General features: G+C 44.3%; 1 protein-coding gene across 1 annotated transcript in view; it reads left to right on the plus strand.

The window, feature by feature from the left end:
- LOC126260071 (trypsin-2-like) overlaps positions 1-19072 on the plus strand; it is a 102805-nt gene that overhangs the window by 82312 nt on the left and 1421 nt on the right. Inside the window, exon 6 of the mRNA XM_049957270.1 lies at positions 1084-1230. Within this exon, the coding sequence (XP_049813227.1) occupies positions 1084-1230 (147 nt within the window). The remainder of the gene's footprint in view (positions 1-1083; positions 1231-19072) is intronic.

Consider the following 19072-nt stretch of genomic DNA (forward strand, 5'->3'; position numbering starts at 1 on the left):
TAATGTTGTTCACGTTTAACGATTTTGCGTTCCAAAATGGCACACAAGTGGCTCTGAGCACTATGGGACTTAACATCTGAGGTCATCAGTCCCCTAGAACTTAGAACTACTTAAACCTAGCTAACCTAAGGACATCACACACATCCATGCCCGAGGTAGGATTCGAACCTGCGACTGTAGCGGTAGTGCGGTTCCAGACTGAAGCGCCTAGAACCACTCGACCGCAGTGGCCGGCAAATGGCATACAAATTTGTAATGCACACCGTATGTGGCACTGCTGTGTTTTACTGTTCAGTGATTTTAAGAATTTGGCTTTTTGTTAAGGGTTTTAAAAGGATTAATTTTGTTGTTGACTTGTAAGGCTATTGTATTAGTTGTTGTATTCTTGACGGTTGGAGACCATTTAATCAATACAAATGGCTTCCTATATCATGATAAGGCGCCCCATTTCAAAGGTTTCCTTACGGCAGCGGAACGAGTAGACTTCCAATCAGCAGTATGCGCTGCAACTGTTCGATGCACATGTTTTTCACGTCATTGGAAATACCATTTTCGACTATCTTACGTAAGTCTTGAAATTATGTATTTTGTATTTTTGCCATTTGCTTAAAAAAAGTTGGTAACACCTGTGTTGCACGTGAGTGTAAATGTGGTTTCTACCTGTAGGATGATTTGAAAACGGGTCTCGGGCCGAAACTAGTCATCAAATGAATAAAGAAGTAAAACTTTGGGCTTGTTTCTCGTTGTACTGATTAACAGAAGTTGCTGGCCCATAGCTATTCCAGCATGCTGGAAGCTCGTAGGGTCTTTTTGTGAACAGAAATCTGTTTTTAGTCACCTCTGTATCTTTTGTCTTGATGAAGTTTTCTAGTTGACAGACTGTAGGTCTTCCAGTCAGATGCTGGAAGTGTAACTGGCTCTGGGCAGACACCTATGAGGGATGCATGTATGGTGTCGTATTTGTGTAGTTGATGGTGTTGGTAGTTGTTATGATGATGCTGATGATGATGGTGATGAGTGAAGGAAGAGGATGGATGTTACCCAGTGCTGGCACGCTACAGTGACGCATACTCCTTGTTTCAGTATACCACGGTCGTCGTCAGTGACCTGCATAAAGTTGACGTCCCCGTGTGGTCAGACGAGGACTGCCAGGCGACCTACGACTACTATGTCTACTCTGTGAGGGAGAACAATATCTGTGCTGGAGAAGAGGGCAAAGGGAAATGTGGGGTGAGTCCTAACCTTTTCTCCCCTACGTTTATAGCATTCCCTTTACCTCTGCCTTCCAGTCGCATTTCACTCGACGAAGCACCATTGCTAGTCATAAAACTCAATCAGCTGCAATCGTTTTCTGTGTATTAAATTAAATTTAACACTGACGGTTTGTACGTGTTTTAGTACACTAGTCTGTAAGATCCTCTTGCCTCGGAAATATATAGAACAACTTTCAAAGGGCGCCTCAGCAAGAAGACTTGTAATATCTGTTACTTCAATTGGAAATAGAAGCACTGCGATACAACATGACTTTGCGTTTTTATTAATAATTTTTGTCGCACAAATCCATATCATGTGGCACTAAACATCTGCTAAATAGCGGCATAAGTTCTCTGCGAAGTTTTACAGAAAGAATGCAACATAAGAGTGATTCGAACAATAGAAACACGAGTCTGCCAGGCTCTGACAACAATTCCGTCTGCTGACGAAGTTATGATGACAGTCTGCTGGGATACGTATGGTGTCATTCTCCTAGAAGTGTCAAACTCGAATAGAAATGATGACGGTTCGCAGCTCCACTTAAAACCAATATGCTCCTGCATTGTTAACGCCGCATAATTATCTCCTACATCGTTGATACAAATAAACATACTTCCCTGTCCCCTATTTTGACAATGGAGAGTAACTTGGGCAGTTTACAAACGATATATGAGTTGTAGTACAAAGTCAAACAAGTCAAACACAAACCTACATTAACTAATTATGAGCGATGACACCCCAAATATTTTACTGTCATATATGCTTCGGCCTTCGTAACACACTTGGCTTAGGCGGAACTGACGTCAACATGGCAAGTCTCATGGGACACACATTTAGAGTAAGCTGAATGTGACAGTGTCACCAGTTTCCAAGTAAGAGTGGTCTACAGGAAATCGCAACATATTCGCAGAAAAATACCAGGCCCATTCAATAAATAACAGGAGAAATTTTTTAGAAAGTAAAAAATTTCGACGAAGTTTGTGCTCCTTTGTTATTTTTTGGTAGTGTCCTGGAACTATTATCAGTTGGAGATAGCACGCCTTCCTCGAGAACTGGATGCTGGGAATCACTGCAATAAGATGGCGGCATCCTTGCAGGTTTGATCCAACGTAAAGTAGAGGAGTGTCATTAGACTTTTTTCGGGTGAAGGGTTAAAGCCAATCGAGAGTCTCCATTGAAGGAAGTGTAATATGCTGAAAGTTTTTTACGCCGAACGCAAGTGAACGACTGGACAGATAAGTTCGAACGAGGTGTAAGAACTGAAGAAGATTCGCCACGACTAGCACTACCTGTCAGTGCAGACAAGGAGAACGCCATTGCGAGAATTGATCAGACGATACGATACAGGCGTATTACGATGGGTGATATTGCAGCAACGATGAGCATTAGTATCTAATCAGCCCACTATATTTTTCATGAGGTAATGATGTCCAAGACAGTGTGTGCTAGTTGGGTTCCAAAACATTTGACATCAGAAATGAAAGAAGGCGCATGGATGTGTGCAGGGAAACTTGAAGTTCGTCTGCTTGCCACACCCCCCGTATTCCCCGGATTTGGGGCCTTCACATTATAAGATTTTTAACCCACTGAAAGAAGCACTTAGCGGCACAAGGCGATGAGGATGTCCAGGTAGTAGTGCACAAATGCTAAAACACCACAAGAATTATTTTCACGTGAAACTGAGAAGCTTGGCCAGCACTTTCATAAATTCATTGAACTTGAGAGGGGATTACACTGAAAAATAGTGTTGTATTCCATTCTCATAATAGATTATTTAAAAAATTTCCATTTCTTATTGAATGAACCTTGTATTTGTGACTAGAAAGGATGTGAATATCATTCGTGCTTGTTCCAGTCGCAGCAATTTATACCGTTCTCTTAGGTTCTTGCGAAACCACACCCTCGTAAATCGCGACATATTCGGAACAAATGGCTAAATTTTTGTGACATGCAAGGAATATAAATGTCGTTTCAGGTCATTTCATTAGTAGCACTTCCATCGTTTGCTGTTTAATCGGCAGAAGTCACAAAATCGAAGAAGCTCTCTCTTGAGTGAGCGCACTTTTATATGTTAGTAACATTAAATATTGAACAACATACTTGTATTTCGTTAGTAAGAAAGTCACAGATTCTGTTCCAAAAGTGAAAATGAAGCAGAAAATCTGCTTTAGAGCAGGACACAAAACAACTTTCCTCCATTCTGTAACTCAGCTTCCCTAACCAGAAGATCATGACGAACACATGCAATTCTCACCAATATCATCATTCATCTTAGGATCCCCTGATGGCTTTTACCACTAATCAATCATTAATTGACGCTGAATTATAATAAATCGTACCAATGGTGACGAGTCTGTGGATAAATCTCCAATGCACCATCTCATTGACACTGCGTACTGCCACAACATGCAAGTTATAATACAATAAAACGAAATAAGTATGGCGTCTCCAAAGTTGTCAGCTGCCGTCATCCCATCTATTGACGTTATTTTGACGTCATCTCTGAGTAAACCAAGCGTGTCAAGGTTGCGACCCCGCTGACATACGGTAGAGCTATGGTGAATCATCAAAATGGCGCTATACAAGAACCTGGTTTTAAGAAAAGTGTTGCAATCCAAATCTCGATTGCGGAAAAATAGATTGAACATCCACAAGCAGTTGTGCGCAGTGTATGGTAATGAAGCGAATTGTAGCAATACTACTTGGCAAGGAGTAAATAGAGGTAAATTATCATGAAGTGCAGAAACTGGGACCCACGATAGGCCACGTTTGAGATATCCTGTCTCATCTACTGCTCACGGTATGGACAACCGCGTGGACGCAATTATTCTCACTGCAGGCGCATCGCAACTCTACATTGGCACATTAGAAATTGGAACATTGGAAGGGCATGTGTAAAGGATTAGGTTTTTGTATGTTCAAAGGTGTGCTCAAAATGTCTTCTACGAACGCTAATAACAGACGACAACATCGAAAGAAAAGCCATTTCATCTGAATCATTGGGGTTGTTTGAGACTACTGGAGAGGCCTTTCTGCCAAGAATCAATACAGGTGACAAATAATGGAAGGATCACATTGAGCCAGAAGCGAAAAGGCAGTCACTAAAGTGTCATCACTCGCGAGCACAAGAAAGAATGAATTCAGTACAGCTCTGCTGGCATAGTCATGATGACCGTCTTCAAGGACAGTGGTGCCGTCATTCTTATGGACATGGTTCAAAAGACCAAGCCATTAACTCAGAGGTCTATGTAAAGACTCCGAACAAACTCAATACCGTTTATATGTTTGAGTCCGACATGAATTCAGAAGAACTTTCACCTGCACACAAGTCTCAGAGCCCGGGAACACATCGTAGAATTGCGTTGGAACCCTTTGCCTCATCTATCCTAAAGCCCAGATCTCGCGCCCTCAGACCTTAATCTGTTTGGATCACTTAAACATTGTCTACATGGGACACATTTTGATTATGACCAGAGAGCAGTTCGTGCAGTAAAATCTTGACTACGAACAATAAACAAGGGCTTTTACCAACAGGATACATGCTCTCACACAATGCCGCCCTAACCCCATAGTATGTGATGGAGACGAAGCAGTGACAAGTAACACATACAATACCAGGATTGATAGCAGATAGAACCCGAGACATTGGGATCAGCAAGGCTTCGCCACAGTGCCACTGAGCCTCACAGATATATCCATAGACTTGCAATTGTATCTGTAAAAGTAAACTAAATACTTGTTATTTCTTCAACGACCGATGTTGAAAGAAGAATTACTGCAACACATCACAAAGCCGGAATAGAGTTGTAGGTTTATGGAGATAAGAATAGTAGCCCTAAACCGGTAATGGTAATCAGATAAAAGCTTTTAAAATGTTTGTGGCTAGCTGTGGCCCCGTTTAGGAATCTTTTGTTTATCTGAATAACTACTTTAGAAAAATAGTTTTAAATTTTCGTCTCCTAGTCCATGTTTTCCACTCATTCCCCAATTATTTGTCTTTCTCCCACTAATTTACTGTGTTTATACATAATTTAATTTCAATTTGTCAAGTATGAGATGTATTACATGTATATCACTGACGCAAAACAGTTCAACATGAGTTTGACAAAGGACTGAATGGTAGAGTCTGAATTATATAAAATAAAGAGACTGATAAATCCGTTCAGATAGCATACGAGTTAGTGCCGCAGGAAGCTAGATAATAAGTATTTTCTCCAAAACGACTAAAATCTGATATCTGTCCTAGTTTGTTTCTAATGTAAGACTCTATTTATAGTTTCAAATGATTGCAGAGGGAATTAATGTGAAAATTCTCACGAGCTCGAAATTAATTTTCGTCTAATAAAGAAATAAAAAATATATTAACTGTGCTATGTAGACACTATAGGTAACAGAGACGCAACCCGGTTCATATGTTAAGTGTAGGATGGTAGAATAAATACACCTGAATACACACGTTGCACCGAGCGAGGTGGCGCAGTGGGTAGACACTGGACTCGCATTCGGGAGGACGACGGTTCAATCCCGCGTCCGGCCATCCTGATTTAGGTTTTCCGTGATTTCCCTAAATCGCTCCAGGTAAATGCCGGGATACTTCCTTTCAAAGGGCACGGCCGACTTCCTTCCCCGTCCTTCCCTAATCCGATGAGAAGACCGATGACCTCGCTGTCTGGTCTCCTTCCCCAAAAACAACAACACACGCTGCAATTGCATAACCAGCGATAACTTGTTTACAGTCTAGAATCAATTTCAGATCTTGAATGCAGTGTGCCTCAACTTCTGAGACAGGTAATTCACTCATGACTAATTTTAGAGACAAGAAGAAAGATTACAGACTTAAACAATACGGACTTAACGCTATATTGTTAAAAGAAGGAAACACCAATGCTACTGAGGCGTAGTCTCAACGAAGTGTTTTTGCTAGATGTTGATTCCAGTGTTTTCTGTTGAAGTGAATAGAACTCCTCCCGAACAGACCATGAAGGCCCAACGGTTCCGACCGGCCGCCATGTCATCCTCAGCCCATAGGCGTCACTGGATGCGGATATAGAGGGGCATGTGGTCAGCACACCGCTACGTCTGTTACCGAGACCGGAGCCGCTACATCTCAGTCAAGTATCTCCTCAGGTTTCCTTACAAAGGCTGAGTGCACCCCGCTTGCCAACAGCGCCGGCAGGAGACCGGATGGTCACCCATCCAATTGCTAGCTCAGCCCGACAGCGCTTAACTGCAGTGATCTGACGGTTACCGATGTTACCACTGAGGCAAGGCCGTTGGCAGAAATTAAGTCGCGCTAGGTCTTTGTGTCGGTTCCAGACATAACTCTAGAAACAGATGAGCACAGTAAGAGATCACAGCCAGGCACAGGTACTGCCAGGTAATTGGATATCCTAGGTGGGTAACGAATGTGCCATTCCCCTCCCCCGTACCTCCTCCCCCCCCCCCCCCCCCCATTTCGTCATCTTAATCCACCATTTCCCGTCAGTTTTACCTTCAGACACCCCTGATAAACTCTAAAATATAATAATATGCTATTAAACTCATTTTATAAAATATTAATGGATAAAAAATGGATTAGTTACTGTTTATAATATTTAACTGAAAGTAAATACACGAGTAGTTGCACAATAGAATAATAACAAAGTTCGCGAATTTCGGGAACTCAATGCTGAATTTAATTGACTTGCAATCAAATGATCATGCTTATTTCTCTGTTATCTGATTGATTACACTTATGCTTCAAGTTTCGTATTATGGCGCCTCCAGTACAGGGATGGGTGGCTATGAGTCAGGATGGTGCTAGCGGGTGGTGGAGGCAAGATGGGAGCCTAGAAGGTTCCAAAAATAGGCGGCTGCAAATGTATCACGTTCCTTAGTGATACATCTGCACAGCTTACTACATTGGCTCAGTGTCACGCTGGCCACTGAATTCTTCTGGGTTGTATGCCTGCGCAAAGCACGAGGATGATGATGAGTAGTCTCCATCGAACACTAGGTGCCCCGTTATATAATGTGGTCATGCAGTTTCTGCATCCACATGTACTCTATGATGGCGCATATACTATTGTCAGGGGCAGGCTCACACCATTACGTCCATACATAAACACGACACTACCTCCTCCCCCTCTTTAAACAAGACCCGATCCCTCAGGTCGACCATAAAACCAGTTTCTTATTATACTACATATTCGTACAAAATACAGAGAAATTTGAAAGAAATCAACTGGCGGCTTAGTCACATGGTTTAGAGATTGCATTCAATCTTACTCATTGTGGTGCTTATTGCTACTTGCTTACAAGTCTTGTGCTTCTGGCTATTTTAACCTTCATGGCTTGTTTCTTTGCTTCCTTTTGTCTAAAACCTAAATTTACCACTTTTCTGCGTTCACACTATAATGTTACAACTTCAGTCTCTTTTATGCGCTAGTGATCCCGTCTATTGGACTCTGGACTATTGATGGTTTATGCTGATAGTCGGCACTCCACCTCAAAAGAATAATAGCTACATGCAGCAGAGTTAGAGCCATTGCGCCGCTTGGTACTACTGCACTCAAAATCACCATCACATGTTGCCCCTCTCTGAACTGCTCTACGTGCTACATTAACTTTTCGACTAAAATGCGCCCTTCCTGCATGGCAATGAATTCATTCAGGGAATACATTACGTCAGGTTCTAAAGCCTGATTTAGAAACGTTATATTCGATGCTGGCAATAAATCCAAAGGTACGCCTGCCAATACACCTACGGTTCTGAAATATTCACTTGCGTGACTCCTGTAATCGTAGCTGGTAGATGAAGGTTGTCTTGTCCCATAGAGTGTAGACGCATTGATTAACAACACACTTCCATTAACTTCTACCCATGGGGCCCCCATGAGCTTCCTCTGCTCATAAAGCTCACCACTATAATCATGTCATTGTAAGTGGCGTAAACACAATGAAAACCTACTTGCTGAAAATGCAGCCCTTGATATCCCTCGGATATACTAGTCTGTTTGACTAAGAAGAGTTCTGCTGGTTTGTATTACCCTAGTCGGACATACCGAGACCCTCCCACCTGGAAAATTTTGCAACTGTTATTCTGTCATTATTGCATGTTTGATCCATCTTCCGAATTTGATTATTTTCCGTGGATCCTCACCTGCACGAATTTTCCAAGAACTCCCTACTTCACTGGGTATGTGTGAATTGCGTAATACTTAAACTCTTCATGTCTTCCTGTTACAGGGAATCGAATTAGAACATACAATTGTGATGAATCAGTTTTCACATCCACTGACGCTGTGTGGTAATAGAAGTGTAGGTTTTGTCTACTGGATTCCACATAAGGCTTCATTCAGGCGATTGCCCGCTCTGTGCTTTCTGCAAACCCGACAAGTACTATACAGGCAACAAAATGAATTGCTCCTATGACTTGTGTTCATTCGTATCTTGCCCTCGCCATACGCAACCTGAGGACAGGGACAAATATCGTCCTTGCTCTCTCCTCGAAAGACTGATACTACTGACAAGTCCATCCACAAGCAACAAAACAAACAGAAAAATCTTTACTCTATCGTAACTAAAATAAATGTCATGGGACTATGACCTCCCATCGGGTAGACCGTTCGCCGGGCGCAAGTCTTTCGATCTGACGCCACTTCGGCGAATTGCGCGTCGATGGGGATGAAATTATGATGATTAGGACAACACAACACCCAGTCCCTGAGCGGAGAAAATCTCCGACCCAGCCGGGTCGCGTTGACCACTCGGCTACCGGGGGCGGACCATCATAACTTATTTGGTATAATCCTATACACATGCAAACACATAAAAGAACCCACGTGAAACGCTCCTCATCTTCTTGATTTTAACGAGTATGGTATCTCGTGCACAGGCTCAACAACATTTTCTTCTTTCTCCCGTTCCACCCTTGAAATCTCTGGAGTCGACTGCGAACCACTCTGTATAGGTCACAGATGTTCATTACGTACCGTCGTCATTCTTGTTGGCACCTATAACTTCACATTGACTCCACCACCTGATAAGTTATTAATACCTTGGAATGAACTTCTTCGTCTTTCCTTTTGGCTTCTAAGAACTGGATAACTTTACCATTGTCCTACTTTATCCTGCCTTCATGAAATTGAATGATGATGCCATTTTTCACGCTATACACTACCTCATTACAGGGACAACCCAGCATTTGTGTGTACTTTTGAATTATATTATGACATGACAGATCTCCAGTTATTGTGTGTTCCATTTTCGTTCTACCATTGGCCTGTGGATGAAGAGGACCAGTTCTTAACTCCTTCACATTCAATAAATGATACAGATGCTTCAACAATTCCTAGATGCAGTTATTATCCTGGCCCATAATTATCGTACCTGACACTGCAAACTTCGACATCGAGTTGATAACCATTGCATGTGTGACCGTCACTGCTATTTTGACTTAGCGACCATTTCCATATACCGAGGAAAGTGTTCTATTATTATTAATACGAAACAGTTTCCTGCTGGTATACGACAGATTGGTGGCAATACATCAATTACAAGCATTTCAAATGGTTTTGAGCTTCCAGTAGCTTCTTCAACGTAACTCGCTTGCGATTCAAGTCAGCTCACTAACATACTGTATGCAATTCCTTACATATAGATCCACGTCTGATTTCCTTCCTCTCCAAAAGTATCTCTTGACCAACCTCAAGTTACATGCACTGCACCCTCCATAACTAGATAACATGTGATCATGTGCTTCCTTTTCAATCTTCTCCTTAAACTTTGCAGGTCATATTCTCGTTTCCTTGCATAACAATCTTTCGAATGTGCTAATCTGCGATTGCGTCGTGTACTGTTTACAGTCACTGTCAAAACTCCGTGCTACCTGACGCTCTGCAAGACTACAACCATGAATTTTCAACATTGATTTTTTCCTTCTTAATCTCCCTGGATTCCTATGCTTCATTCTTTGCTTGTGTACCATTTCATAATAGAACGCACTAAGTCTCAGTGCCCATCTTGTCAGCCTGCAAGACAGGTACTTCAGTCCGAATACCCACCTCAAACTAGCGTGGATGGTCACTACTCTAAACATTTTCCCCGTAGAGAAACATCTAGAATATGTGAGACGACGAATGAGGCTCAACATCTCCTTCTCTGTCACTGAATAGTTCTGCTCCAGTACAACAGTTTTCTCGACTTGTACGATACAGGATGCTCTTCACCGTTAATCTCCTGGGTTAAAACTCCTCCCAAAGCACTATCAGATGTGTCACATGAAATGTAAACTTCTTTTGAACGTATGAAAATACTACAACTGGGCTACATGGATAAACTCTGTCTAATTCTTCAAGCGCACCCTGACACACTTCTGTCATTATGGATTTCATATCTTTCTTTAGCAACTACTTGAGTGGTCATGTTATGTCAGCAAACCAATTCGTGAACTTCCTGTAGTAATTCGAGAACCTCAAGAAAGATTGCATTTTCTTAATTGACTTATGCACTATGGAAGTTTCCTTTAAGAAGTTTTTTGTTTGAGAAACATTAAACTTTCTTAATTGACTTACGCACTATGGAAAATTCCTTTAAAATATGTTACATTTGATTTTGAACTCGTGCTGGCTTAATGGGTTAATTATGACTTTGCTGTTGTTCACCTTTATGTGACTTCGTGGATTTCCAACTGCGACAGAAACCAAATTTATATGGATATGGCACTGTTTTATAATATTTCTAAGAAATATTCAAACTGATTAAATTCTGAAATATACTATAAATCTCTTTAATTAAACAAAGAGGTCGATGTGCGTTAGTGGTTTTCCTAATAACGTTGTTCATGAAATGGTCCCTGATATATTATTAGTTGTATGAATTTCATGTTAAAACACTTATTACCAGTGACAAAGCGCAACATTGATATCAAACTATTACTCTCATAAATGTTAGAAAAATAATTGATAAATATAAAGACTACCCTACAGTGAAACTTACACAACCTTTAATAAAAAAATCTAAGGTTCCATGCTATGGATGTCTTATTTAACAATGGTTGCAAACTATCCGCGACTACAACGCTACTAAACAGAAAATATTACCTTCGTTCCTCTTCATATGCTCTTGTAATCTCATTACCTCTCATTTCATTTTAATCACTAATCGAATCTTTCTCCTGTGTTTCGCAATGTTCAAACACAAACCGTTTTACTTAAACACATGTGCACTTCACGTCTACACTGCCACAAGTCCTCTGCTCACCGCCTGTCTCATCACTTCTTCCCGACACAACTCGCGCTCCTTGAAGCAGCGACGACCAAAACAAGCACATCTTCCAACGACATAAATGGCTCTGAGCACTATGGGACTCAACTGCTGAGGTCATTAGTCCCCTAGAACTTAGAACTAGTTAAACCTAACTAACCTAAGGACATCACAAACATCCATGCCCGAGGCAGGATTCGATCCTGCGACCGTACCGGCCTTGCGGTTCCAGACTGCAGCGCCTTTAACCGCACGGCCACTTCGGCCGGCCAGCGACATAGATAAACTAACCAAAGACTACATGCTATTAATAAGCGATTCAGAATTGGCTCTTATCATGTGAGACATCCAGAGTATGTACTATAAATTACAGAACCTACAGATACCTTCCATTTTCTATATTTCTCTGTGGCTGGCGAAACTACATATCTAAATATCCCTTTTGTCCATACCTCTAATACTTTATGTTCGCAGAGAATACCCACTTCTATCTCAGCCCTGTGTTGATATGTCAGTTTCTTCGCTTTCCATCGGTAACTTAATTGAAGAATTAAAAAACTCTGATGCATTTGTACGTATCCGCCGCGCGGGGTAGCCGCGTGGTCAGGTCGTCTTGTCACGGTTCGCTCGGCTCCACTCGTCGGAGGTTCGAATCCTCCCTCGGGCATGGATAAGTGTGTTGTTCTCAGCGTAAGTTGTTTTAAGTTAGATTAAGTAGTGTGTAAGCTTAGAGACCGATGGCCTCAGCAGTCTGGTCCCACAAGATCTTACCACAAATTTCCAATTTTGTACACATCCTTCTTCACATGTGCGTTGGCAATCCCTTCATAAAAGCATAGAGCGCCCTCTGCTCAGCTTCTTACATCAAAACTGGGTTTTCTAACTCACTCTGCCCCGACTCGTACATGTGTTCACTTCATTTCCCTATCAAGTCCGCGAAATCTTCCACAGTTTCCCCTTGCCTCTTCACAACAGTGCTCGACTGCTCAAGAAAATACCTTGCGCTATTCTGTTTTTTTTTTTTTGGTCAATTTCAAAAATCCGTTATCCAACTGTTCAAAGCTTGTTACATTGTTTAATTCCTCCATACTCCTCACATACATTTTCGCTTTTCCTACTAGCTGCAGTTTTGCTACACATAACAACTGACTGTCAGTTCAGCCACCCACATGTGAAGACGTTCTCTTAGAACGACCTCACATCCTGAGAAAAACAAGCAAATAATTCCACTCCATGCTGTGGTACTTGAATCTACGCTAGCTGTTAGTCCCTAGCTGTCAACAGCCCATACAGCTGTGTATTATCCGCTGTCAACTGCATTACTTTTTCCAACTCATACTGCTTCCAGAACCGACATACCTTTCGTCTCTGATTCTGCCATTGCATCGCTCTTACTATCCATAACACGTAATAACACAAGAAACCACAACACCAAAAATTCGTCACGAAGTTGGACTTAACATTATATCGCACCAAAAATTCGTCACGAAGTTGTACTTAACATTATATCGTGAGCCACCTGGACTCTCCACACTGTCTTCCAATATGACGATATAGATCTCATGTACAGGAGGTCAGAGGCTCTGACTTTGGAGAAGGGGCAGTAGACCCAAATGAGCTACGATTATAGATAACAAATTCTGCTCTCTACAGCTATCCTTAAGCTCAGATAAGTCAGTAAACTCCTCTGGCCTAAACACGGTTACTTCCAAGTTACGATGTCAGTTACGCTTCACTTCCGTATTTATTACACCCTCCAAAACGTTATCGAATGGTTCATCAATTACCACACTGTCTTGACACCTTACGTCGTGGTCCAGACGCCACGTTGAGTGACGACGACGCCACACATTCTGACAACAAGCTATAGCGCCCCCCCCCCCTCCCGCCCCTCTCTGGCGCAGGGAGGGATGGTGAGAATGGGTGGTAGAGTTGAGGTGAGAGACCAGGAGACTAGACTACATGGAAAGATAGCTGCAGTTGTAACAAATTCTACAGTACATCGCATCAGTGACCGACTGGCTGCTGAATTCTGCAGGGCTGGCTGCCTGCATGCCCTGCAATGCTCATACAGTCTCCCCACCAAGCGATGTCAACATGTTATGTAAGATAGCCGTATGGTTTCCAAGCCTGCAGCATGTACTCGATGATTATGCTTCTCCTAAGGCCTTTAGTGGCAGCAGGCTGCATCTTGGTGGTGGATGCCAACCGCGATGAGATGCTCGTCTGCAGTGTAGGAAGTCGGTTAGTGTGCATAGGAGACAGCCCACTGCCACTGGGCAGAAGTTGGCTGTGCTTTTGGAGTTAATCTGGGCTGGCTGCTGCACCGTGGCTCTGAGTTCAGGAAGTACTTAGCACATAGAGCTGGTCCCCTTCCATGGCCGTGAAGCAGTGACTTCAACTGGCAGGTCCATGTGGTGACCCCATCCAACAGACCTCCGTCAGCCTGGTAGAGCTGCGAGGCAAGGCATAACTGCGTTTCAAAATCTCCAGTATTTATAGTCTCCAGCGACAGGCTTTTTGTGCATGTGCGCCACTACCAGCCTCATATGCTAAAATATTACTGTCACGGTCAGAGTGGAAATGGGCCTTGCCCACTGCGTCACGTCTTTGTGCAGGACCGTTGGGTTTGCTGTTTCAACGAGTGTAGTACAGTTGAGCTTGCTGTTTCAACACGCTAACTTGCCTAGAAACCTTGTGTAGGCCTTGTTCAGTTCTTACAGTGACAACAACCCACGCTAACCTACTGCCAGTTCTACTGCAATACACCACTCCAACTCACAATAATATGCCAGTACAGTACAGAATTGCTTAAGCTTTGTCGAAGAAAAACTGTGGACCATTATCTGTAACAATCGTTTTGGGGAATCGCTCGACAGCAAAGAGGCGACGGAGAATTTTGATAGTCTCAGGAGAAGTGGTGTTCATCATGCGGGAGCCGTAAGGGTATCCTGACCTGGAGTCACTGGGAACCATGAAACGGCCCTGCAAAATCCAAATGGAGACGTTCCCACGGAATACCTGCATCCGGCCACGAAAACACCAGCTCGGGGTTGCTGCCTATGTGATTGGCACGTGGTGCAGGCTGACACGAGGGAGGCAATGTCTTTATCCAAAACGCGCCAATGAAGGTGTCAGCAGACCAGCTGTTTGATGATGACAACACCCCAATGGCCTGCGTGTAGGAGGTATTTGACACGGCGTCACAAGGCTTGCGATATAACCACATGCGATGGGGAATGTAAGATCACTATGCAAAGGATGACGCCACTGCAGATAAAGAGACTGTGCCGATGATCAAATGGTTCAAATGGCTCTGAGCTCTATGGGACTAACCTAAGAACATCACACACATCCATGCCCGAGGCAGGATTCGAACCTGCTACGTAGCAGTCGCGCGGTTCCGGACTGAGCGCCTAGAACCGCTCGGCCACCCCCTCCGGCGTGCCGATGATCCCAAAAATGCTGGACCTCTGCATCGCGGACACTACGACATCTGGTCGACCAACCCGCAGCGATTTGGCGGCGGAGTGCTTGCAGTATGTGATCCGGAGCGGCATTCATTGGAAGCGCATCCAGAGCTGCGTCCACATCCGGTTCTACATGGGAGCAAACCAAGGAGGAGGTGTCAAATTCATGGTCCGTTCCGGCAGCCAGCCGCTACAGAAAATCGGCATTTTCATGCTGTTCAGAGGTGCGATAGACAATATCAAAGTCGAACGTCACCGAGAAGAGCGCCCAACGCTGGAGGCGGCGCGCCGTCCAGGTGGGAACTGCAACACCCGGGTGAAACAAAGAAACCAAAGGTTTGTGGTCTATCTGCAGATTTAAATGACGACCATACATGAAATCGTAGGATTTCCTCAGGGCAAAAACCAGCGCCAAAGCTTCCTTTTCAATTTGACTGTATTTGGTTTGAGGGTCGGTCAGTTTTTTGGGTGCAAACGCCACCAGCCTCTCAACGCCATCGACCACTTGCGACAGGACCGCATCCAGGCCATAGTCCGAGGCATCGGCGGTGAGGATGAGGGACAGAGAAGGATCATAAGTGGCCAGACAAGGAGGGCAGGAGAGAGTTGACAGGAGATGCGTGAAAGCCTACTCACGCTCCGTGTCCCAAATCCAAAACACACCCTTTCGCAAAAACCTGGGCAAAGGTGCCGAAATCTCCTGAGCGTGGGGTATAAAACGCCGATAATAGTTAATTTGACCGAGAGTGGATTGCAGTTGCTTCATGTTGGTGGGAGGAGGCAGGTTTCGAATCACCTCAACATACTCCTTAGAAGCATGTAGGCTGCAGGAATCAATCATGAACCCAAAATAACTGACCTCTCACGCAAGAAAGTCACATTTTTCATTTCGGTAAAGCAGGTTAACCTCGGAAAAAACCTGAAACGATCGATCCAGCTTGTCTGCGAGGTACACCACGGACGAGCCACCGACGATGATATCGTCCGGATAATTGGCTGCACCGCCGGCCGGAGTGGCCGAGCGGTTCTAGGCGCTTCAGTCTGGAACCGATCGACCGCTACGGTCGCAGGTTCGAATCCTGCTTCGGGCATGGATGTGTGTGATGTCCTTAGGTTAGTTAGTTTTAAGTAGTTCTTTTGTTCTAGGGGACTGATGACCTCAGATGTTAAGTCCCATAGTTCTCAGAGCCATTTGGACCATTTGAATTGGCTGCACCGGGCACCTGGCTTGTGAGGCGTTCCAATTAACGTTGGAAAATGGCGAGGGCATTGGCATTGCCAGATGGGAGACGGTTGTACCGGAAAAGGCCACATGGGATATTGATGACTAGGATCTGCTGCGATTCCTCGTCCAACAGCATCTGCTAATAAGCGTCGCGCAAATACATATTGGCGAAAACGATCGATCCCAAAAGACATGTATGTCTTCCACCGATGGGACAGGATATGCATCGATGATGGACTGAGAATTGGCTGTGACCTTAAAATCATCAGAGATGCGTAAAACACCGTTCGGCTTGTCGACTATCACGATAGGCGTCGCCCAGCGACTGTGAGCGACGGGAGAGAAGATGCCTTCGTCTTGTAAGCAGCGAAATTCCACCTGGAGCCCGTCGCGGAGAGCAAAGGGGACCGGGCGGGACTTTAAAAAAAAGCGAGGAACAGCAGAGGGAGGAAGCTGAACACGCGCGGTGAAATTCTTCACCCTTGGTGTGGAGGATGAGAACATCGTTTCGTATTTGCTGAGCAACAGGCTGAGGAGGGTATCCAATGAGGTAATCGACACCTCCTGTACTGCGTCCTGCACTGATAAACCCAGACGACCAAAAATGTCCACACCTAGAAGGTTAGTAGCGCTGTGGGATCCCACCACCAAAAACTGAGCGATGAAGGAACGACCGTTGTAAGAGATTTGTGTGGAAAAAATGCTATCGACTGATATAGAGTGATTACAGAAACTGTGCAAGGCGCGAGTGTACGTGTATGCAGCCGGCAAGCCCAAGCCGTGGTATGTGACACCATCCACAATAGAAACGGATGATGCCGTATCAGTTTGGAAGACCACCAGAATATGCACAACCTCCAAGGTAAGGAGAAAACGGTCACCCGACTGGGGAATGATGGAAAATACATTGCCGTCAATGCAATGCAAGGCTTCCCGGTCCTGAGGTGATGATTCGTGATGAGCCTGTGCAACCGCAGTAATCGTGGCATCTATGAGATGCTTCTGCGAAGCCTGACACACCATGGCGATATGGCCCTCTTGGCTCCAAGCTGTGCATCTTGCTCGCCGGTGGGGCACTCCGACCGTTGGTGAGCCCTGAAACCGTGTGGATAGGATGGAAGCCAGGTGAAAGGCTTTCATCCATGGACCGACAAGACCGAAGAGATTCCCGCTCGGCGCTAGGCAACCGGCGAGCTGCGAAAACAGCTGGATCAAGACCCAGTTGTTGTAGCCGGTAAGGCTGCTTAAAAGCATGTGTAGCCTGTAAGACGGTTTAAAAGCATGAATGGTCGGCAGACAGGTGTCGAGGGACGCGTCCTCTAACTTCAAAATATCAGCCCGAAGACCCTCGTCTGGTGTGTGAAACACAACCATACCGCGAATCAACGAAGAGGCATAAGACTGCCTGCAGGCAACGCTGGCGCACCGGAATTTACAATCACGGGAGAGACCCTGGAGCGTCGTAATCCATTACTGATAAGTCTGATCTAGTGACCTTCAACAAGAAAAGAAAGTCTGACGGGTGGCGGTGACGTGTATTTGTGCGTCGAAGTACTCAAACAGGCATATGGGTAAACGAGAGGTCGCGAGGTGATTGCTCATGGTTCAGTTGTTGAATTAAACGATACACTTGTGGACCGACTGTTGAAAAAAAAAAGAAACCCCACTTCGATTTTCGTTGTGGATCCCATGTGCCAGTGAATGTTGTTCCATACGTTTGACATAATTTCACCGTGATTCGACAGACCTATCGCAACCCGGAAACTCGGTGGACTCACGTGCAAAGTGTTCAATTTACCTGCAATGGAATCAACTCTATGAGCTACCTCTTGCAATGCTGGTGAGTGAGGGCGAAGTTCTGAACGCGTGAGCGCTGCCTAAATCTGCTGTAGAGTTTCCACCAATGGCCGGCCGATGTGGCCGTGCGGTTCTAGGCGCTTCAGTCTGGAACCGCGTACCACTACGGTCGCAGGTTCGAATCCTGCCTCGGGCATGGATGTGTGTGATGTCCTTAGGTTGGTTAGGTTTAATTAGTTCTAAGTTCTAGGCGACTGATGACCTCAAAAGTTAAGTCGCATAGTGCTCAGAGCCATTTGAACCAATTTTGAGGCAACTGTTTCTCGGGTACGCTTCAGGTTTTTCTAATGTGCTGCCGGAAATTGAGCTTTCAGTTCCATATGCAGTATTTCATCACTTAAGATAACAGAAACGATGTAGAAGACGTATGAGGCGTTATTATTTTTTGTACAGTTACAGGTAGCGTTGTGCTTGTGTTACGATTGAGATGAGATAGTATTTGCGGTGTGAAACGAGCAAAACTATTAAACTGCTAAACAACATAAAGGCTACGGCAATTGACACTAATTTATCAGCACCTTTATATAGGCTTGTTTGTTTCTTTGAATCAGCTGCTGGCGTGAAGCCTTCAAAGGATAGTAGTGGGTTCATTTATAGCGGTTCAAAAGAATTCGCGTATTATATAGTCTGTGGTGACAGAAGTCATGGGATATCTCGTAATGTGTGTCGGACGTCCTTTTCTCGGCGTCGTACGGCAACTTTACATGGCATGGGCTCAACTAGTAGTTGGAAGTTCCCTGTAGAAACATTGAGACATGCTATGTCTATAGCCACACATAATAGTTAAAATGTTTCCGTTGCAGGATTTTGTGGACGAGCTGACCTGGTTATGTGTTTCCCGTCAGGCGATCTGGGTGGCCGAATCATTCGGTAGAACTGTCTAGTATGCTTTTCATACCAGTCGCAAACGATTGTGACAAAGTGACGTGGCGCACTGCCATCTATAAAAATTCAATCATTGTCTGGGAACATGAAGTCTATGAGTGGTTGCTAATGATATCCAAGTAGCCGGACATAACCA

Source organism: Schistocerca nitens, chromosome 5 (genome assembly GCF_023898315.1).
Source record: "Schistocerca nitens isolate TAMUIC-IGC-003100 chromosome 5, iqSchNite1.1, whole genome shotgun sequence".
Classification (NCBI taxonomy): domain Eukaryota; kingdom Metazoa; phylum Arthropoda; class Insecta; order Orthoptera; family Acrididae; genus Schistocerca; species Schistocerca nitens.